The sequence below is a fragment of the Ailuropoda melanoleuca genome, chromosome 4, assembly GCF_002007445.2.
Source record: "Ailuropoda melanoleuca isolate Jingjing chromosome 4, ASM200744v2, whole genome shotgun sequence".
In the NCBI taxonomy this organism is placed as follows: domain Eukaryota; kingdom Metazoa; phylum Chordata; class Mammalia; order Carnivora; family Ursidae; genus Ailuropoda; species Ailuropoda melanoleuca.
The window spans coordinates 19,663,989-19,686,561 of NC_048221.1; the positions used below are offsets into that span (position 1 = coordinate 19,663,989).

The 22,573-nt window shown below is 39.4% G+C and overlaps 1 protein-coding gene across 2 annotated transcripts in view; it reads right to left on the minus strand.

Moving 5' to 3' along the window:
• DCAF1 (DDB1 and CUL4 associated factor 1) overlaps positions 1-22,573 on the minus strand; it is a 75,496-nt gene that overhangs the window by 18,736 nt on the left and 34,187 nt on the right. For both annotated transcript variants that reach the window (XM_034658387.1, XM_011224666.3), the window contains exons 9-22: positions 22,057-22,215; positions 19,969-20,148; positions 18,946-19,155; positions 18,089-18,258; positions 14,244-14,368; positions 12,038-13,301; positions 11,236-11,434; positions 10,191-10,273; positions 9,530-9,614; positions 6,589-6,822; positions 5,689-5,782; positions 5,019-5,123; positions 4,734-4,807; positions 4,128-4,229 (exon numbers count right to left, since the gene is read on the minus strand). In XM_034658387.1, coding sequence (XP_034514278.1) covers positions 4,128-4,229; positions 4,734-4,807; positions 5,019-5,123; positions 5,689-5,782; positions 6,589-6,822; positions 9,530-9,614; positions 10,191-10,273; positions 11,236-11,434; positions 12,038-13,301; positions 14,244-14,368; positions 18,089-18,258; positions 18,946-19,155; positions 19,969-20,148; positions 22,057-22,215 — 3,084 coding nt within the window. The remainder of the gene's footprint in view (positions 1-4,127; positions 4,230-4,733; positions 4,808-5,018; positions 5,124-5,688; positions 5,783-6,588; positions 6,823-9,529; positions 9,615-10,190; positions 10,274-11,235; positions 11,435-12,037; positions 13,302-14,243; positions 14,369-18,088; positions 18,259-18,945; positions 19,156-19,968; positions 20,149-22,056; positions 22,216-22,573) is intronic.

Consider the following 22,573-nt stretch of genomic DNA (forward strand, 5'->3'; position numbering starts at 1 on the left):
GGAATCTGGGGATGTACTGTATGGTGATTAACACAATATAATAAAATAAAATTTAAAAAAAAAAAAGAATTCTGGGGCACCTGGTGGCTCAGTCGGTTGAATGGCTGACTTGGCCTCAGCGCAGGTCATGATCTCAGGGTTGTGGAACCAAGCCCCACATTGGGCTCCACACCCCTCTGCCCTTCCCCCTGCTCACACATGAGCACTAACCCTCTCTCTCTCAAATAAATAAATTAAATCTTTAAAAAAGTTTTAAAGAAGGATAAAAGAATTCTATGAACAATTGTATGCCCACAAATTTCGTAATTTAGATGAAATAGACCAACGCCTTGAAAGACAAACACCATGTGCCGAAATGCACAGAACAGACAACCTGAATAGGCCTTTAGCTACTAAAGAAATTTAATCGATAATTAATAACCTTCCAAAACAGAAAGCACCAGGCCCCCATGGGTTCACTGATGAATTCTACTAAACATAAAAAAAAATGTATCCATTCTAAAATCTCTTCTAGAAGACAGAAGCAGATAAAATACTTCCTGATTCATCATGAGTCCAGGATAACCCTAATACCAACTCCAAAGACATTATAGTAGTAGTACCCCCCTTCCTTATCCAACAGGGATATGTTCCAAGACACCCCACCCCCAGTGGATGCCTAAAACTGAGGATAGTACCAAATCCTATATATATTTTTTGCTATACATGCATGCCTATGATAAAGTTTAGTTTATAAATTAGGCACAGTAAGAGATTAATGATAAGTTATGTGAATATGGTCTCTCCCTCAAAATCTGATTGTACTCACCCTTCTTCTTGTGATGATATGAGATGATACCTACATGGTAAGATGTTGTGAGATGAATGAGGCACTGTGACGTAGGCTACTACTGACCTTCTGACCATACATCAGAAAGAGGACCATATGTTTCCAGACTGGAGTTGACTGCAGGTAACTGAAACCACGCAAAGTGAAACCACGGAAAGTGAAACTACAGATGGGGGAGTTGGGGGGGGGGGGTTACTAGTGCACAAGAAATGAAAACCACAATCCAACATCTCTCATGAACACAGATGTAAAAATCCTCAACAAAATATTACCAAATCATATTGCACACTGTATAAAAAGAATTACACACCACATCAAACAGAATGTATTACAGCTATGCAAGGCTGGTTCACATTTTAATATCAATTAATGTAATTCATTATTTCAAGAGGCTAAAGAAAAAAGATCACATCAACAGATTCAGAAAAAGACTAACAAAACCCAACACCCATAAATAAAAACTCTGAGTAAAATAGCAATGGAGGGGAACTTCTTCAATTAGATAAAGAATATCTATCTATAAAGAAACCACAGCTAACACCATACTTAATGGTGAGAAACTCAGAACTTCCCTGCTAAGATGAGAATCAAGATCACTGCTTTAGAACATCATACTGGAAGTCCTAGCTAATACAGTAAGACAAGAACAGGGAAAAAAAGGGTACAGACGGGGAAGGAAGAAATAAAACTGTCTTTGTTTGCAGACAATATGATTGTCTATGCAGAAAATCCCAAAGAATTGATGATGAAAATAGATTAAGCAATTATAGCAGTGCTGTAGGACACAAAGTTAATTCACAATCTTTCTTAAATAACAACTTTCCTGCACACCAGCAAAAGTGGAAACTAAAATTAAAAACACAGTATCACTCACATTAGCCCCACCTCTAAAAATTAAATACTTCAGTATAAACCTAACAAAATATGTACAAGATCTGTAGGAGGAAAACTACATTACTCTGATAAAAGAAATCAAAGAATTAAATAAATGGAGAGTCCATGTTCATGGACAGGAGAACTCAATACTATCAAGATGTCAGATCTTCCTAACCTGATCTATAAATAAATTCAATGCACTCCCATTCAAAATCCCAGCAAGCTATGCTGTAGATATCAACAAACTGATTCAAAAGTTTATATGGAGAAGCAAACAACTCAGAATAGTCAACACAACATTGAAGGAGAACAAAGTTGGAGGACTGGCACTACACAACTTCAAAACTTACTATAAAGTGACAGTAACCAAGACAGTGAGGTATTGAAGAATATAGACAAATAGATCAATAGAACAGTAGAGAGCCTAGAAATAGATCCCCATAAAAACAGTCAATTGAGGATGCCTGGGTGGCTCAGTCAGTTAAGCCTCCCACTCTTGACTTCAGCTCAAGTCATGATCTCAGGGTTGTGAGATAGAGCCCCGTGTTGGGCTCCACATGGGGCATGGAGGCTGCTTAAGATTCTCTCCCTCTTTCTGCCCCTCCCCCCCACAAACAGTCAACTGATCCTTGATAAAGGAGCAGAGGCAATACAACGGGAAAAAAGTCTTTTCAACAAATGGTACTTGAACTGGACAACTACAAACAAAAAAAGCAATCAATGAATCTAGACACAGACCTTACACCCTTCAGAAATATTAAAAAGAATCACAGACCTACGTGTGAAATGCAAAACTATAAAACTCCAAAAAAATAACAGGAGAAAATCCAGATGACCTTGAGTTTGAAAACTTTTTAGATGCAACCTCAAAGGCACAATTTATGAAAGAAATAATTGAAAAGCTGGACTTCATGAAGACAAAAACTTCTCCTCTGTGAAAGATAGAGTCAAGAGAATGAGAAGATAAGCCACAAACTAAGAGGAAATATTTGCAAATAACATATCAGATAAAGGACTATTAGCCAAAATATTCGAGGAACTCTTAAAACTCAATAAAAACACAAGCAACCATTTAAAAATAAGCCAATGACTTTGACACCTCACCAAAGAAGATGTATAAATGGCAAATAAGCATGCATCAGGGAGATGCAAATTAAAATAAAATGGGAGCCTTCCACTTAGAAAGAACCTTCCTGAAGTGGGGAAGGAATCCAGAGGGATTGTGGAGAAAGTCTCCTTCCTTTTGGTCTGGTACCAGCCATCAGGAAGGGTGTCAAAAGGCTCAGTTAAATCATTTTCAGAAAACATTTGTAGCAGGCTCATGTAACTGCAAGACCTTAATTCCTTTCTACTCCAAAAAATCAAACACCACATTTTGATTGTGTGTAGAGGTTGTTCAACTAAAGGAATGGCTATTAATTTTTTAATTTAATTAGTGATATATACTACTACATACCTATTAGAATGTCCAAAATCCAAAACACTGACAACACCAAATGCTGGTAAGGATGTGAAACAACAAGAATTCTTATTTACTGATGGTGAAAATGCAAAATGGTATATAGCCTCTTTGGCAGACAGTTTGTCATTTTCTTATGAAATTAAATATAACTCTTCCCATACAATCTAGCAACAGCACTCCTAGTATTTACACAAAGGAGTTGAAATTTATGTCCACAGAATGCCTATTCATGGATGCTTATAGGAGCTTTAGGCATAGAGAATGTGGTGTGAGCCCAACTGACAGGAAAGATCTGCTGAAAGTCAGAAGTTTAAGAAACTCTTCAGAACGGATACTGACACACCACATAGGCAAGCACCTAGAATATGACCATAACTTAAAATCCCCTATGAAAAAAACTAAGATTCTGTGAGACATACTATCTACCCACATTTAATAAATGTTTAATTTCCAAAAGCATCAAAATCTTCTTTACTTATAAGCTCCAATACATTACTGTGAAAAAGGACTAGGCCATAAGACTGAGAAAATACAAACCAGACCTTTCTTGATAAAGCTTAAGCCATTTCCAAGACCCATCTCAGCAGACTGACTTCTCTGTTTTGCACTGACACTGGGAATATGGGGGCTGCTCACCCTGAAGCCGCACAGGGCACTGGCCCAAAAGTGAGTTCAAGGAAACCTCCAAAACAATTTCTGAGATTGCTAATATCCAAATTAATCTACAAATGGAACTCACAGGACCTTCAGGTACTGGGGTTAAAGCTTTATAATAACAAAAATCTGCTTTCTTCTGAGTTCTAGTTATTTCAGTAATTTTATGGACAATACACCTGCAGAACATGCCAACAGGTAGCATAGGTGGATATTAAAAAGATCTTTATAGCAAAAAGCAGAAGAGCATAACATACTGTTCTATAAAGCATTGTTCAGCAACAAGAAATCTCAAAGACCACTGACCTGGTCCTCCTCTTCATCCTCATCCTCTGCCAAACGTTGCCTGCCCACTTCATACAGCCTGCACACTGTGTCCATATTCAGAGCATCCATGCTGCCTTGGTTCTGAAAGAGAATACCCAGTCCACAAAAAGCAGTTAGCTTTCAGAAGGCCCACATCTACATCTCAGTTATGCCTGGCACCCATGCACCTTGACCCTATAACTGTCAAAGCTTCTAATACCCAAAATTCTTGAACTCTGCAAATGTTATGCCTGGGACACAAAGGGAAAGGAAGCAGGATGAGAAGGCTGATCCCAGAGCAAGGGGTACAGGCAAAAGAGAGACCACCATCCTTGGAATGAACCTGTCTTGCTCTGGCAAGAGATGTAGACTCCTCTAAGAAAGGAGGAATCCAAGATATGACTGTCCGTGTGGTTTTATATGGACTTATATGGACATCTTATTATTTCTCTTACAATATATATCTCCCAATCAAATGAGTAGGTCAACAATAACCACCTTTAGAAACGCATCAATTTTAGAACATATCTTGGATCAGACAAAATGCCTGTAGTACAACCTGAAAATGATCCTAAAGATCAGAACAAAACAGCTGGCTCCCTTTACCTCAATAACAGCAAGATAGCAGTCTTTGGTGTCTGTACACAAGTCAAAGATGTTCCGTTTCACATCAATGGTTGCTGGAAAACAGAATGTGACAAGATTCAGCACTGGACTATTGCTATGACCTTAAAACCAGCTTTTTTCCTCTAAAGGAATTTCAAGGTGATTATCCATAAATATTTCCATAACTTCTCGGCCTTTCAGTGAAAAATTACAGAAAAGGGATGATCTTAAATAAGGAAAACCAAAACACGACAAAATGAAAAATGTCTGCTCCCTCATGCCTACCTATAGGTTTGTAGTCGGTTGCATTAAATGTTCGGAAGGATGATCCAAAAGGGCTTTTCATCCTCTCTTCCATTAAGTCATCTTCATCATCTGCCTGCAGCATAGCTAATTGGGAGGAAGGGGGAAAGGGAGCCAAGGAGCAAAACGCTATTAGAAATCAAAAACATCCCCTATTCACAAGTGTAGAAATATTAATGGACAATAAAGACTACAGTGAGTTTCCTTGTAGTAAATTCACTCTATCTAGTTAGTTCCTCTCAATGCATCATCCGTGCATACCCCAAACAGTGTCCTCAACCTCTCATCTAGCTCTCAACAAGTATTACAGCTAAAGGCTTAAGATACCACAAGACCACAAATGCAAAGATTCTCCAAGTTCATAATGATATTGAGAGGATGCTGATACAGATAGGAAATTAATGCATGAAATTTTTTTCTATACAAGATTTACTTGTTATCTTCAAAGCCAGCGGCCTTTCACCCTAAATCAACATTATTTTCATCAATAAACTTTGTCACCATTTGTGCTGTCATTTTATCTTTTATGTTACAACCTTCAAATGCTTTCCAATTCACATCTGAGAGACACTTCCAAACAAAAAGTATCAAATTAATGAGGGAGAAGAGAAGGGAGAAAAAGAATAATGTAGAAAAGTAAAAAGTTCATTACCTCCATACATCACTGTCCCGGTGTGGTTAAACACCACACGACACTGATCCAGAGCAGGAACTGTGTGTAAAAGATGGAAAGTGCGAAGATCCCACTAGGAGGAGAGCGGTCAAGGAAAACTATTTCATACAAAATTTCTTATGCAACCTCACTGGGGAAATTCTGAAATATCACTTTTTTCCCCTCCTGTGAGATATGAATGCTTTAAAGGTAAGCTTTTATAAAGGTAAAATATAAATCCTTTCAAAGTAAAACAAAAGCATGTAGAATGTATATTATAGAAGAATGTCCCTGAAAATCTCCTAAGGTATCCTCATATACACGAAAGTGACACGAATTCCCATCCCCTCAATAGTAACACTTCATTTTATTCTTATGTCTAGCAATTGATTTCTGTAATGCAAAAGTAAAATCCATCTGAAGATATAAAAGCCAGTTTAATACCTGAAGAAGCACAAGGCAGGAAACTGGTCACTCTTCTCAATACAAAGAAAAACATGCTAGTCAAAGTCATTGGTAGTTATCAACCACTGGAAATTAACTAACACTTCAAAGGACAGGCACCAAATTATTACCTGTGTGGATACTTTAACAGGATGTTGGTAGAAAGATAAATTATTTCTTTTTTTTTTTTTTTTTAAAGATTTTATTTATTTATTTGACAGAGATAGAGACAGTCAGTGAGAGAGGGGACACAAGCAGGGGGAGTGGGAGAGGAAGAAGCAGGCTCCCAGCAGAGGAGCCTGACGTGGGGCTCGATCCCATAACGCCGGGATCACGCCCTGAGCCGAAGGCAGACGCTTAACCGCTGTGCCACCCAGGCGCCCCGAGAAAGATAAATTATTTCTGCATCACAAACCAGCTAACAAATGGAAAGTAAGACACGGGTGTGAAGGATACAATCTCAGTATTAATGATGACCTCCAGTCCATTCGGATGGAAAACGCCACTGATGTTCATGTTGAACTTGTCAAACTTGTGGATGGCCTGTGCAGAGCGGACATCCCAAAGGACGCCATCATTTAAGACAAGATCATCTGTAGGATTAAAGGTGGCACAGTTCCTCTTGTAGTTGTTGGCAAGATCTGGGTTAAACAGAGTCAACAGCTTGTTGCCAGTCTGAATATCATAAATCTTTAGAGAAGAAGGGGTGGGAAGAGAAAAATCAGACCAATCCATCCGTTGACAATTCAAAGAGAAGCTGTATAAAATGTCTCTCCATGCTTTCCAAATCCCACCAAAATCACGAAAGCCCTAACATTGTAGAATACCTGAAAAGTAGGAAGACTACACCAATCCAAGCAAAGTTTAAGTGCTTTGGTTCCCATTTAAGATTTGAAGTGTCTTTCCCACAAGAAAATGAAAAGAGGGATTTCAATAAAGATAAGAAAACCCTCTTCTACCCCTACCCCTTTCAAGAAACAGAAAATGTTTCTATGATTGAAATGGAGAAATTCATATGGATTGACCAATGATTACCCATGGAATACTATTAAAGGGCCACTTTTTGGAGAAAGGCATCAATGAAATACCCCTTTCTCCTTAAACTCTCCCAATATTTTAGCCCTATAATACTAAAAGTTCCAAAGTCTACAATGTGCAACCCATGCAGAGACCAGATCTTTCCCATCAGCTTACAAATATGCTGTAATATTTCCAATCTTAAAAAAAAAAAATCCTTCTTTAATATAGGAACAAATAAGGAGACACCACAAGAAAACAATCAAACAATCGAGATCATGGGACAAGACAACTAGCCTGGTCTCTTCAAAAGTCAATGTCATGAAAACTGGAGAAATGGTTCTTGGCTTTAAAACATTAATGAGACATAACAACCAAATGCAATATGTGAATCTTGGCTGGATCCTGGTTCAAAAAAAACAAAAAGCATTTGAAACCAAACACATCAGGAACAATAGAGAAAACTGAGTATGGAATGGATATCAGATGATATTTGGGAATTACTATAAGTTTTCTTATATTTGATAATAGAGTATGATTATGTAGTAAAACGTCCTTATTGCTAGAATATGCATGTTGTAAGACTCAGATAAAACATCATGATATCTGCTACTTTCAAATGATTCAGAAACATATACATACATATTTAGACAGAAGGAATATGGGAAAACATTACACTGAATCTAAGTGGTAGGTATATGTACTACTCTTTCAACTTCATGTATTTTAACATTTTCAAATGAAAAGAGAAACCCTCCCTTCACAACCCCATATTCCCCACACTCCCCTTCTCCTTCAAGCTACTACACCCCAATTCTCTGCTTTGTTTTTCAGGAAAAACACTTCAGAAAATTTGTCTCTACTCAGGGTCTCCACTTCCCTGTTCTCTCATGAACCTACTCTAATCAGACCGTAACCCCAGTGCACAGAACTAGCTCCTCATGTGGTTAACAATAAGCTCCACATTGTTCAATCAAAAGTAACTCTCAATTCTCATCTTACACATCCATCAATAGCTTCTGACTCAGCTGATCAAGTATTCCTCAAAAGGATCTTCCCTTCCTTTCTGTGGCACATCTTTTTCCTAAGGTCTCCTGCTGCCTTATTGGCCATTCTCCTTGGTCTCCCTCCCAAGTCCCTCCTCACACGGCAAATTTGAAATATTGGCACACGGCAGATTGTCCCCACAGTTCTCTTCTCTAGCCTCCTTAATGATCTCATCAGGTTCATGGCTCTAAAGACTGTCGACATGTAGATAACTCCTGTATTTACATCTCCTATCCCAGACCTCACTCCTGAACTCCCGTTTTGTATATTCAACTGCCCATTCCCTACCTCAATGTCTAATACAATAACAAACTGCATGTGTCCAGAATCCCAGGGCCCAGCCATATCACTTCTCATCACCTGCACCATGCCCACCTGGGCCCAGCCCCACTGCAGCCCTCACATGTGGGCTGGCATGACACCCACCTACCTGCAAGAGCAGGCTTTCTCTCACAGAAACCAGACTCACAGGTGCCTCGGTGGCTCAGTCAGTTAAGCATCTACCTTCAGCTCAGGTTATGATCCTAGGGTCCTGGGATCAAGTCCCAAATTGGGCTCCCTGCCCGGTCTGCTTCTCCCTCTGCCACCCCCCCAGCTCGTGTTCTCTCTCAAAAATACATAAATAAAATCTTAAAAAAAAAAAAAAGAAACCAAACTTATACTTTAGGAACTTTCATCCAATCATGTGTCCTTTGCTCACCCTCCAATATCTGCACCTCACTCAGAGGAAAAGTCAGAGATCCTAACAACACCCTGTAAGATGCTACTATATGTGTCACCCCCTCCCCACAACACTGACCTGTTCCCTCTCCTCTCTCTCCCACCTCCCAAGTAAGGGCTTTTCCCTTGACATTCCCTTTATCTTAAAACACTTTTCCCCCAGATATCTACATGACACCCACACATCCTTCTAAATACTCAAACATCACCCAGTAAGTGATACTGATTATCCTAGACAAAACACAAGTCCCCCACACCACCACCACCACTTCCTACCTCTTACCCTGCTTCTCTTCCTTGGCAGCACTTACACCTAACATACCATATATTTGCTTCTACATTTATTGTCTCCCCAGTGAGGCTTCATAAAGGCAGGGAGGGACTTACATTTCATCTAAAACTAAGTAAATATTTGAAAATAACTGCTGTGCTAATGACACCTTTCTTGAGTTGCCAGATGAGTTCACGTTTGGTCCCATATAGCTTAGAACTACTTTATTACGCTTCTAGATTCTATCTAGAAAGAATATCACTAAGTAATTTGTTGTTGAAGCTCTGAGTACAAACAAATGGGTATAATTAGCTTGAAAGCAGTGGATTCTAAAGTACTTACGTGGGCAATGTCTCCTTTTGTACCTATGACCCGATCCTGAGAATGCTTACTGAACTCAACATAGTGATCTTCTGTGAAGGAATGCCTAGGGACAAACAACAGAAGTACTTAAGCGATGGACCTTCAGAACATACTCATTCAACCGACTGAAAATAAACATGATTCTCAGCCTCCTGCCTGACCATACCCATCTGAGGATTCCCAGCAACCAAAGAGGAAAAACTGTACACTTAAGACTTAAAAAAAATTTCTTCCATGTTTGACAACGAAAATCCAAAAGAATTAATTAGAAGTAATTAACAGGAGTTACTTGGTTTAAAAAAAATGGGTAGTAAGCCATCCATGTTTTTGAAATGTAACCCAGCAAAGAGTGCAACTGTCATATGTGAACATGAGAAAATACAGATATGTGCCATTTTGGATTCGTGAAGGCTCAGCTGTGTGACAGGAGTGGTAAGAATACTTGGTAAGAATATCCTGGAAATAAAAAAAGTACAATCTTATTAAACATAAACCACAGATGAGGAAGAGAGAAATTAGCAATAACTCACAGCATTCATCTTTTCCCAAAAGGCTTCAAGTTGAAGAACTGGATGAAGGGGAATATAAATTAGGTAAACTGTAGAACAGAAAGACTAGGATTATAAAAGTAGTTACATACTTCATATCAAATACTGATTTCATTCCCCAAAGTGCAGACAGAGGCTGGCTCCAAGTAGCAGATGTCAGCAGTAAGGACCCATCCTAAAAGAAGAAGGAGGCCCACAGTAGGTAATCACATGTTTATACAAATGCTGTCTGCCCTCGGCATTTTAAAATACAAGCTTAAAAATTACTGTCATATTATATAGAAAATACAAAAACTCCAAAGAACCAAGAAATGGTTGAAGCTATTAGAATTTAAGTATGTGCACGTGCAAAGTCCTAAAAAAATACCTAAATTTAAGAAAATACTAAATCCTCCTGACCTAGTAACAAAAAATGCCATAGATCCAAGGGTAGGGGAAGAAAAAACTTGGAAAGATATCAAAGATGGCGCCTCCTTTCTTAACCTTTGGCCATATTCCTCAGTCTCCCTCATCTGAAATATCAGTCAACTGAAAACATTTACTAGACTTTCTTAGCTAAAGACTCCTAAAATTTTTTCCAAAAAACAAAACAAAACAAAACAAAAACCCAATAAAAACTCAGTCTTCTTTACTCTAAAATCAGGAAAATTATCCTTGTCATCTTAACAGTCCTGATTTTTAGAAATAACAAAGGTATCAAGTCCATCCACAGAATAATATTAATAAACCATGACCCACTAGAATCCTACAATGCTTTTTTCAAAAACTCACAGTACTTTATCTTCCTGACACAAAAGGAAAACTTTTGTGATCATAGTTGATAGACTGTTTCCATATGAGGCAAATTAAAAAAACAAAAATTCACACCTACACACACCTCCCCGTCTTAGAAGATCGGTAAACTTTTATTTGAAGGGCCAAACAGTAAATACATTGGGCTTTGTAAGCCATCTGGTCTATGTCACAACTACTCAATTCTGCCACTGTAGCACAGAAGCAGCCACAGACCATACACAGACGGATAAGCATGGCTATGTTCCAAAAAAAGTTTATATACAAATTAACAGCCAGCCCACAAGCCGATAGTTCACCAACCCATCTAAGAAGTATGACTGAGAACAACCTAGGGATCCTTACCCTGGAAGGCTCAAGATGTGTGATAGCTGAGTTGTGACAGTTATAGCTGGCCTCCTCCTGTCCACTAAACACATTATAGAGCTTCAACTGCCCAGTGCAGGTACCAAGCATCAGGAACCGCTCCCGTGCTGAGAATGCACAACAAGTGAAGCCACTCTCATCCTCATTGGCTTCCCTGAACACTGAAATAGGACGGAACCTAAGCAAAAGGAAAAAAAAAAAAGAATCAGAGACAAAGAATGCACAAGGACTCTGAAAAAAGAAAACTTTGCTAAAAGGATGAAAGAAAAAAAAAAAACACATTTATATTTCAAATGGGTTCTTCCAAAATATCACCATGACCTTCAGTGGTTCATATTCGTTTTAAGCATGAGAAAAGGACCTCTACCTCCAAATTTAAACAATACCAAAAATCCCCATGTTTAAAACCTGCAATCCCATCATCTTTATGTGAGATGTGTTGAGAATCAGAATAGGAGACAACGTGGACCAGCACAAAAACAAGTCTGGGAGTCTAGTTAGGCACAGTATGGTGCATGGGTTCTAGAAAAAATACTAGTTGTAACAGGCACACAGAGTATCTTTAACAATATACAACAATCACACAAGGAACCCATGGTTGACAAAGGGGGGGCACAGTCACTTTACTCATGTATTAAAGTGACAATCTGGTATTTCAGGCCAAAAAATAGTCTGGCTTTCTGGATTCATCACTCTATGCTGGTATCACCCACACACTTTGACTTAAATAAAAGAATCATTCCAAATCATTCCAATTCCCAGGGAGGTGGCCTCTCCTTACCTGCTAAAGATAAGGTGCCTATCAAAGCATCCGCCATCCACCCCTCCATACTTTGGAAATGATGCCCTGCGGTTTAGCCTTGAGGTAAAGTTTATTGGCGCTTGCCGCCTCTGTTTTGGCTCAGGACATTGATGAGGAGTAAAGAGAGAGAAAGGTGGGCAGGTGGCAACTGGGTTCTTGCAGCGAGCATGCTGCTCTCTAAGATATTCTGTGATGATACTGTCCAGCGTAGGTGGGGAAGGAAGATGTCTGTCCAACTGCTTTTTTATAGCTGGGCTTTGGCTGTAGGCGCCATGGTCCGACTTCTGCCGCAACACTCTGATTTTCCTGCCATTGCAGGGTGATGGCCTCTCTCTGATAAAACTGATCCTACCAATCAAGGGGGAATTGCCTGCATAAGATGGCCCAGGCAAAGCTAGTGATCCCTGGGGGGGCCGTGGCTGAGGATGGGCAGTGGGGGCAGGAGGGGCGGAGGCACCCACAGCAGCATGGCTGCCCAGTCGAGTTGCAATGCCATTGGCGATGCGAGGGGTTCGGGGAAGAGAGACAGGAGAAGCAGCAGCAGTGACCGGGGTGAAGGCAGATGAATGAGAGGCAGCAGTCATGGGCAAGTCAGCCTCTTTCGTCAGCACAGTTGCTGTCTCCCCAAGCCCTTTAGAAATGAGATGGTTTCGTATCAACAGAAGCAGCTCTTTCTCAGGGAAGGAAATCCTTGATTGGGCAACAACATCTGCTTTTTGCAGTCGTGCCAGAGACACGTCAGTGCCAATGAGAAGTGGCTTTCCTGATACTCGTTCAATGAGCTCAGCGGCATACTTGCAGAACTTGACATGGTCACTGCGCTTGTCCTGCAGGACAGGCTCCTTCATCAGCTGCTGGATCTGGCAGCTGCTGAAAAGAGGCAGTTTGCTGATGATCTGCCGGACAGTGCTACTGCGTGACAAGCCCACTAGTGCCTTGCAGGCCAGAGCCCTTATCTGGTCTGCATCGGTGATGGGCATCTTGATGGACAGTAAGGACAGGAGCACCTTGATGCCATTGTTGGACTGGACCACATTCCACATCTTGGCCAGGGTGTGCTCGCTGCTTTTGGGAGTCTGAGGCAGCTTCCTCCGAGGAGTTCCAGAGATGAATTTGCCAATACTGGAAATTCGGTTATCTGGGCCACACACACAATTGATGATAATCTGAAGTGCTGACTTCTGAATTTCAGCATCATGGATAAAGAACTCACCCTCAGCCACTCCCAAAATAATGCTGATACCTATGGGGAAGAAATACAAAACATTTTATATTGTTCCTCAAAAAACTAACAGCCTCCTTCAATAACTGTTCCAGAGTCAAAATTTAGACTTCTATTCATTTTGTTCCACTTAAAACTACCATACCTTTTTATTAAAGTACAAGGAATTATTTGAATAAAATACAATCAGTTCTACTACACTTTATCTTCATGATGCAATAATACCTCACATGCAGTTGTTAAATAGAGGAATGATGTCAGTATTATGTGGAAGTCACCAAGGGTCGTGTGCATTTTTCCTGGGTAAGGGGAGCAAAAATAGCAGGAATAAATTAAAACCTATAGCAGAAAAGGGAAAAGCCCTCAGCCTGGCTGCCACAATGGCATCAGGAACCCTTTCTGCTATATATGAAGAAAGTTAAAAACAAGTGGCTGCACCTCAGGCTTTCTCCCCAAAGCAGTGCACCCCAAGACCCACAACCAGTCACACCACTTTGCATGCTCACCTTAGCAGGAGCCCTTACCAGTCCTGCTCTTAATAAAGTATATTTTCAAACAAAGCATATTTTCCTTTTGTTCTTGTGTATGATGGCTTCTGTCCACTCTGAGAGGCTTGCCAATTACTGATTTTGTTAGGGCTCAGATTACAAATTTGCTTTTTTTACTGTCTGCCCCAACCCATTTTTCCCATATACTTTATTTTTAGCACAAGACTCTGCAGAGTGCAAGGTTTTCAAGAATGAGTATGTCCCATCATAGCACATGTACCACTCAGAAATCCTGAGTTCACTAACATGACTCCCTTATATAAATAAGAGTACAGAACAACTTAGATGGGACAAGGCATCCTCCACTACTACTTTCTGCTCTAATATTGCAAATTAAGTAAACAAACATGGCCAGAATAGCACACAGAAACAAATCCAGGCCAAGCAATTACAGAAGTGGAAAGGTACAACCTACCTACAGTGGAGACAGTGGAGCCAGCCTCATCCAGCACATCCACTGATTCTGCCAACTGGAGCTGGATTTTTGGCACAACAGTGAGAATAGCCAGGACATCCAAGGCAAAGCGCACAGTGTCATTCCTGGACAGGAAAAACAATTACTCAAATGGAAACTAGGATACAGCCAAAAGAAACAATAGTTAAAAGAGAGAGAGATACATAATGGGTCAGAAATACTACCTGTGTGGCTCTGTCCCTAGCCATGACATCAAGAGAGGATTTGTAAGTCACCATGACATTACTTCCAAAACAATGGGGATGGAATTTTCACCAAACTGCTAAGATTAAAAACAAAGGATGATCCCCAATGCTGGTAAGGATGCATAAAGACAAATGCTCTCAAACTTTTGGAGGGAATAGAAATAGGACCCTCTTTTGAGAAAATAATCTAGAAATAGGAAACAAGATTCTTAAAATGTGCATAAGCTTTTGCCGAGGAATTTCACCTGCAGGAATCTGTCCTAATCAAAAGTACAAACAAGCATTTATGTGTTAAGATGCCCATTACTGCATCATTTAAAATAACAAAAGAATTAGAAAATCTACAAAGACTATAGGAATACGTGTGTGTTAAATTATGGTACGTTCGTATGATGAGCTACTCTGCAGCTACAGACAGGTTTTCAAAGAACTCTAAAGGACAAAGGGAAAGGCTCAAAATACAACATTAATGAAACAGAAAACGTAAGGTATAAAATTTTATGTCTGACAATACCAATTATTGAGGAAAAGGTAAAGAAATGAAAACTCCCATATCCTGTTGAAAATGGCATGCAACATCTACTAATAAATATGAAATGCAGGCATCCTACAATTCAGATTATATACCTCATATCCTCCAAAAGACTCCGAAAGGAGGTCTGTGGTACCATTCACTTGATAGCAAAAAAAGAAATATCAAGCACTAAATGTCCATCAAGAGGATAATAAACTAGTATAGAAATACAAGAGTTCAAAAATAAATTTAACACATAAATCTTAAAACATAAGGGTGAAAAAATCAAGTTCCAAAAGATGCATAGGGATAATATTTATATGTTAAAAACATACAAAAAAGTACATTATTGTTTACATACACACACATACGTATAATATAAAAACATGGAGAGAATGAACTTCATAAGACTGGTCACTGTGGGGAGGCAGAAAAAGGAACTGAGAAAGAAGTAAGTAATGCCACCATGTGCCAACCCTGGGTACTGAGTAGTTGTTTTATTAGTCTCTGTACCTTTTTGTATTTTGAATTATTTCAGAAAAAAGATGAATTGGGTTAAATGCTGATCCCAATTATGTATATTTATATGCGTTATGGAAAAAGAATGGAGAAGTTAACAGTGACTAAGAATAATTTATTTTCTAAGGTTCTGTATATTCTAAACAGAAACAAGTATTTAATTTAATTTTTTTTTTTTAAGATTTTATTTATTTGACAGAGAGAGAGTCAGCCAGCTAGACAGGCAACACAAGGAGGGGGAGTGGGAGAGGAAGAAGCAGGCTCCCAGTGGAGAAGCCCGATGCAGAGCTCGATCCCAGGACACCAGGATCACGCCCTGAGCCAAAGGCACACAGACGCTTAACGACTGAGCCACCCAGGCGCCCCTAATTTTATTTTTAAAAACAAACTTTTAGGGGTGTCTGGGGGCTCAGTCAGTTAAGCGTCTGCCTTCGGCTCAGGTCATGATCCCAAGGTCCTGGGATCAAGTCCCACAACGGGCTCCTTACTTAGCAGGGAGCCTGCTTCTCCCTTTGCCTCCCACTCCCCCTGGTTGTGCCTTCTCTCTCCCTCTCTCTCTCTGGCAAATAAAATAAAATAAAATAAAATAAAATAAAATAAAATAAAATAAAACAAAACTTTTAAAGGATATATTCCAAACATATTTATATTTTCAAAGTAATCCAAATACAGATTTACCACTCAAAAAATGTATTTATAATCTTCCTAGTTCTCTTTAGAGCTTTCATCATCTTTTCAGCAAAGTTCAAGTAAATGTAATAACCTACTTCAATACTCTAATAAAACAGTGGTTCACAAAGTATGGTTAGGAGACCCCAGGGACCTCTGTGGCCCTTTCAGAAGGTCCTGTGATGTGAAAACTATTTTCATATTAACACCAAGATGTTATTTTCCTTTCTTACTCTCATTCTCTCACAAGTAGATACTGGAGCTTTCCAGAGGCTAGGTCATGTGTGAAGTCACAAAAGAGTGGATACAGAAGCAGATATGAGGTATTAAGCAGACATTTAAAAACCCTGCTGAGGGGCACCTGGGTGGCTCAGTTGGTTAATCGGCTGCCTTCAGCCCAGGTAATGATCCCAGGGTCCTGGGATCAAGCACCACATCAAGTTCCCTGCTCAGCAGAAGCCTGCTTCTCCCTCTCCCTCTGCTTGCCATTTCTCCTGCTTGTTCTGTCTCCCTGTGTCAAGTAAATAAATAAAATCTTTAAAAAAACAAAAACAAAAACCCTACTGAAATTATCTGGTTTTATTCTGGAAATTTTTCATAAAAAATGCTAATATGCAATGGGTTCAGATTATTTTTTTTTTTTTAAAGATTTTATTCATTTATTCGACAGAGATAGAGACAGCCATCGAGAAAGGGAACACAAGCAGGGGGAGTGGGAGAGGAAGAAGCAGGCTCATAGCGGAGGAGCCTGATGTGGGGCTCGATCCCATAGTGCCAGGATCACGCCCTGAGCCGAAGGCAGACGCTCAACCGCTGTGCCACCCAGGCGCCCCTCAGATTATTTTTAAGTAAATTCATAAATATTTTTACGTTTTCTCAGTTTTATTTTCTAATTGTTAAATATCAATAGATTTAACACACAAAAATGCGAGGTTCTCAATAATTCTTAGTATGGTAAAGGGGTCCTGAGACCACAAAGTTTGAAAATGGCTGCTCCAAAAGTATCTCTCTAGACATTTCCCAAACAAGCCATATGCACCCTAAATAAGCCTGTCTTGTCTTTAATGGCAATGGCTGGATAGGAAAAGAAGGTAAAGAACCACTCTTTATAAACTTTGTTGCTGTCTTCTCTTCAAATCCTATCATTTCCAAAATATAGTTTTCATTCTTTTACATCATCCTCAAATGGAACCCACCCAACCTCCTGATTCTATCAGCGGTCCATTTCTGAGCCTCATCCTGCTCTGCCCTAACAGCTCTTAACTGAATTGTGAAAATCATAACAAAAGCACAAAATACAGTTTTATGTAAGAAGAAGTTAAACATTACATGTGGCTGTCAAGCAGTAAAGAGATATTTAAAGTCTAAGTACCAAATAATACTGGACTGGAGTTTCAAGACACAACTTCAACCCCACCTCTGCAGCTGTGTAAATCATACAGCTTCTCTGAGAGTACAGATGTTGATACCTGCCTATCGTGCAGTATTCATCATCATCATAACCATAAATATAAATAAGTACTCTATAAATTAAAAGCATTATCTTTCTGGGGCACCCGGGTGGCTCAGTCGGTTAAGCATCTGCCTTCGGCTCAGGTCATGCTCTCAGGGTCCTGGGATCGAGCCCCACATTAGGCTCCCTGCTTGGTGGGGAGGCTGCTACTCCCTCCTCTGCCTCCCACTTGTGCTCAGTGCGCGTGCGCACAGTGCTCTCTCTTTATCTAACAAATGAAATCTTTAAAAAAAAAAAAAATCCTCCTTAGCTAGTTTCTCAGATTCATGCCCAAAATTTCAATTCAGTTCAACAATATTTGCTAAGCATACACTGTATACAAACCAACATCAACTTTATCGAAAAGCAAAATCTAATTTCATTTAAAACCACTCTCTAATCCCACCTTGCATAATAGGTCTTCCAATTGCAGGCAATAGAAATAAGCTGCAACAAGAGTTGAACACAAGAAAGTTTGAGGAAGACTTCAGCTGGTTCCCAATACAGTTGCGCTGGGCCATACTCTATCAAAAACTCCATCATTTCCACAATCTGTTCATGAGTATATGAACAAGCCTATAAAGAGAGATACATATTACTAAGGAACTCTATCACCTGCCTGCTACCTTCTCCATCACAGTTCAATGGCCAACAGGTTTTAATAAGGCTAAGTAATAATAGCTTTGAAATTCCACAACTGAGTCAAGAGCCCACATGTGAAATAATGAATATATGCTTAACCTTTTATTTATAACCAGACTTAAAATACATTTTGCCCAAAAAAGGTAACAAAACGTTCAATTTGTTGGTGTATGTTTCCCAGCTAAAGAAAGAAGCACCACATAAAATAACTGGTTTCTTTCCAATTTGTGATTTTTAAAACATGCAGATATTAATCTTCACTCCAAAACACAGCTAGTAAATTCAAAAATGATAGAGAAGTAGAGGAACAAATGTATCCTTTCAGAAAAAAAATTCCACACAGGAGGTAAAATATCTAGTACTTTTCATAAAAGAAAGTCCTTTTATACACACTTCAGTTCATCTTTTAGTTTTAATATCCCAGAGAAGCAGCAACTTAAAACTGGGAGCAAAACAAGTCCCTGGTACACCCATTTTCAAGTATTCTGCTTCCACAAAGGGCAAGTATAATCCAACAATGAATATCCCACATTGGACATGCCATGTTGATCTGAATGAGTTTCAGGCCTAAGACACTATGGAGAGCTAACAACTTTTCCTTTTAAGACAAGGTCCTCTCACCTTGTACGGGGGTTGAGGATGGACAAGAATGCCACCCTCAGTCCTCTGAAGTGACTGCTTCACTTGTTCCAATTTAATGGCCAGGTGGGCCTCAAAGTACTTGCGCAAGGCCATGCAGGTATGTTTCCCAGTTTGGCGGCTAGCAAATATTTCATCATCGCTCAGAAGTGCACCCTGGTCTTCCAAATTTAGAATCTCCAATGTACTGATCTATTAAGAAGGAAACAGAATGGGGCAAAAGAGGAGCAAGGGAAAAACAAAAAGAGAAAAGGAAAAGGAAAAAATGATTACAGTAAACGGTTATGCTTGACAACACCATCCGACTCTTGGTTTCAGCTCAGGTCATGATCTCATGGGTCGGGAGACTGAGCCCCATGTTGGACTCTGTGCTCAGCACAGAGTCTGCTTGGGATTCTCTCTTCCTCTGCCCCTCCCCCTACGCACATACACATGCTCTCTAAATTAAATAAATCAGAAAGAAAAGAAAAAAGAAAAGAAAAGAAAGAAAAAGAAAGAAAAGAAAAGAGAAAGAAAGAAAGGAAGAAAGAAAGAAAGAAAGAAAGAAAGAAAGAAAGAAAGAAAGAAAGAAAGAAAAGGGAAAAAAAGAAAGATTACATAGCTTTTGAACATGTTGAAAGACATTCAGGCACAAAACCGTTGCTTTTAGGAAGATCAAGATTATCAACACAGTTCCCCCTATGAGATTACTATACTCAAGTCTACAATGGCACACAGTCCTCTAACTACCTAACAGGAAGAGAAACTTGTGAATGGAGGGAGGAAAAAGACTTTATTCACAAAGAATGACAGCAAAATTCCTCCAGTCAAAACCTTCCTCTCAGGGTACGTGGCTGGCTCAGTTGGTGGAGCGTATGATCAAGCCCCACACTGGGTATAGAAATTACTTAAAAATGAAATCTTTAAAAGAAAAAGAAAAAGCTTCCTCCCTCCAACACTACTGAAAGGCAGCGAAGAGAAGTGGGACCCCTATTCCTCACAAAGAGAAGCCATTGGGAACCTCACCAAATTCACCAGACGACGAAGACCATCATAGCGGTCAAAGAGCTCCAACACAGCCCGGAAGGAGAAGCAAATTGAGAAAAACATGGTAGCATGGCAGCATCCTGAGGCATGAGAACATTCCATTAACCACAGCGTATAGTTCACCACATCAGACAGAACATTGTGAGGATGCATACAAACCTGCAAAAAATAATTTTTAAAAATTTCAGGCAAAGGAACCTTCCAAAAGGCATGAAAAATTCACCAGTGTGGCTAGGTATCGTGGCAGAATGCAATGATCATTACTGATCCAGTCATTCTGAGTTTAAAGCTTAAGTTTTAACAAATGAAATACAGTAACAATCTATTCCAAACCTGAAAACCTAAATTTATTTATTTTTTTTTTAAAGATTTTATTTATTTATTTGACAGAGATAGAGACAGCTAGCGAGAGAGGGAACACAAGCAGGGGGAGTGGGAGAGGAAGAAGCAGGCTCATAGCAGAGGAGCCTGATGTGGGGCTCGATCCCATAACGCCGGGATCACGCCCTGAGCCGAAGGCAGACGCTTAACTGCTGTGCCACCCAGGCGCCCCTGAAAACCTAAATTTAGATACATACTTAAACCTGAGCTATATTTATTGAGTGCCAAATTTTGCAAATATTTACATCCTTTAATGCTCTCAGTGCTTGGTTCCATAGGTATTAGGATCCCCCCCTTAAAGATGAGAAAGAGGGGCGCCTGGGTGGCTCAGTCAGTTAAGCGTCTGCCTTCAGCTCAGGTCATGATCCCAGCATCCTAGGACTCAGCCCCATGTTGGGCTCCCTGCTCAGTAGAGAGCCTGCTTCTTTCTCTCCCTCTGCTCGTCCCCCTGCTTGTTCTCTCTCTGCCTCTCTCTCAAATAAAATCTTTAAAAAAAATACATGAGAAAGAAGCTCAGAGAGATAAGGGACTTCCGCAGAGTAATAAAAGTGAGCCTTCTGATACTAAAGTCTACAAGATTGTTATCCAACACTCACTGATTCAATTCACACAATTTTGATGTCTCTTATAGATCAATGAATTCTAAAACATTGCCCAGGTTTACATTTTACCTTAGCCATAATTAGTTTTGTATATACACCCACAGATTAGGTTACTATTCTCAAAAGACTACAGATCTTTGTATAATGTTGCTCTCAAGGGGGAAAAAATTAAAACTGAAACATTACCTTATTAATAAATATGCAAAGATGAACCAAGACATAGCCCAAGAAAACTTTACCAACTTCACTCCACCAGAAAAGCCACACCACATGGAATATTAGAAAAATATTCGAAGTACAAAAGTAAGAGCTTCCCTAGGTATGTCTAGGGACCCATTATTTTTCAAATGTAACTCATAATTTTTTTTAATAACTAAATAAAAAAGTCTTAACTGGAAAAAAAGAAGAACCAAATGGGGAACCTCCGGAGCCCCGAGAACAACTAGAATTATTTTATCATCTGCACCATACATTATTTGTTAACACACACAAAGCCTCATCTATTGTTTTTATAACAGACTGACTCAAAATGCAAAATGTAACTTCATGAGGGACACTTGAAAAGAGCCCAAAAACTAATACTAATTCAACAGAAATGGCAAAAACTAAATAAAGCCCCTAGACCTCAATCCATCTTGCTCGTTTCTATTCATAGAGTAAAAAAACAGGGGAAAAAATGACCTTTTGTAAACAATTTTACATTTTAGAAAGCTTTCTAAAGGTCATATATTCATGCTCTTTTCTTCTTTCATTAAAATTTACTTCAAGGTGTGCCTGGGTGGCTCAGTCTGTTAAGCGTCCAACTCTTGGTTTCAGCTTAGGTCATGATCTCAGGGTCCTGGAATCAAGCCCTGCAGCGGGCAAGCTCAGCAGGGAGTCTGCTTGAGTATTCTCTCTCCCTTTCTCTCTACCCCTCCTCCCCCTCACACACAGTAATATAAATGGATAAATCTTTTAAAAAATTGAAGTAAAATAAAATTTACTTCAACTACTCATTTTTTCTTACCCAAAAGTCATTCTGTGAATGTGCTAGAGTGTCTCCCCATCCAGTTCCATTCCCATACCCTAAATGGACTGGACTTACTCGTTCCATGGCATCCTGGTTGTAGGACAGGTAATACAAGCACATGGATACACCAGTTGCAGCCATAGAAGGACGAGGAATTTCCAGTAATTTCTGTACTCCACCATGTGCAACAAATTCTGTGGCAAACTTGTTATGGAGCAGGAGAGATGCAAGGTGCTAAGCAAAGAGGACACATGTTACTGTGGAACAATCTAGAATAATCACAAAACCTCTTCACAAAACATTAAATCAAGCTAAATAAAAGGAATCCTCTGAAGTGACAACCACTCCCTCAAAACAGAAGTAAAACCACTATGCTTAAGCGAAACCCAAAAAACTCTTACGATTTCTTAACATTCCCTAATACCAAAGGTTTTCATAAAGGTGAAAAACAAGAAATGAAAAATACTGCTATAAATAATAACATAATTCCATTATCATTTTATTATTACATAGCTTCCCTAAAGGATTTTTAACCTTTCCATTTTAATCCTTTTAAACATAATCAGCTCTTGTTCTAGTTTTGGCTCAGTCA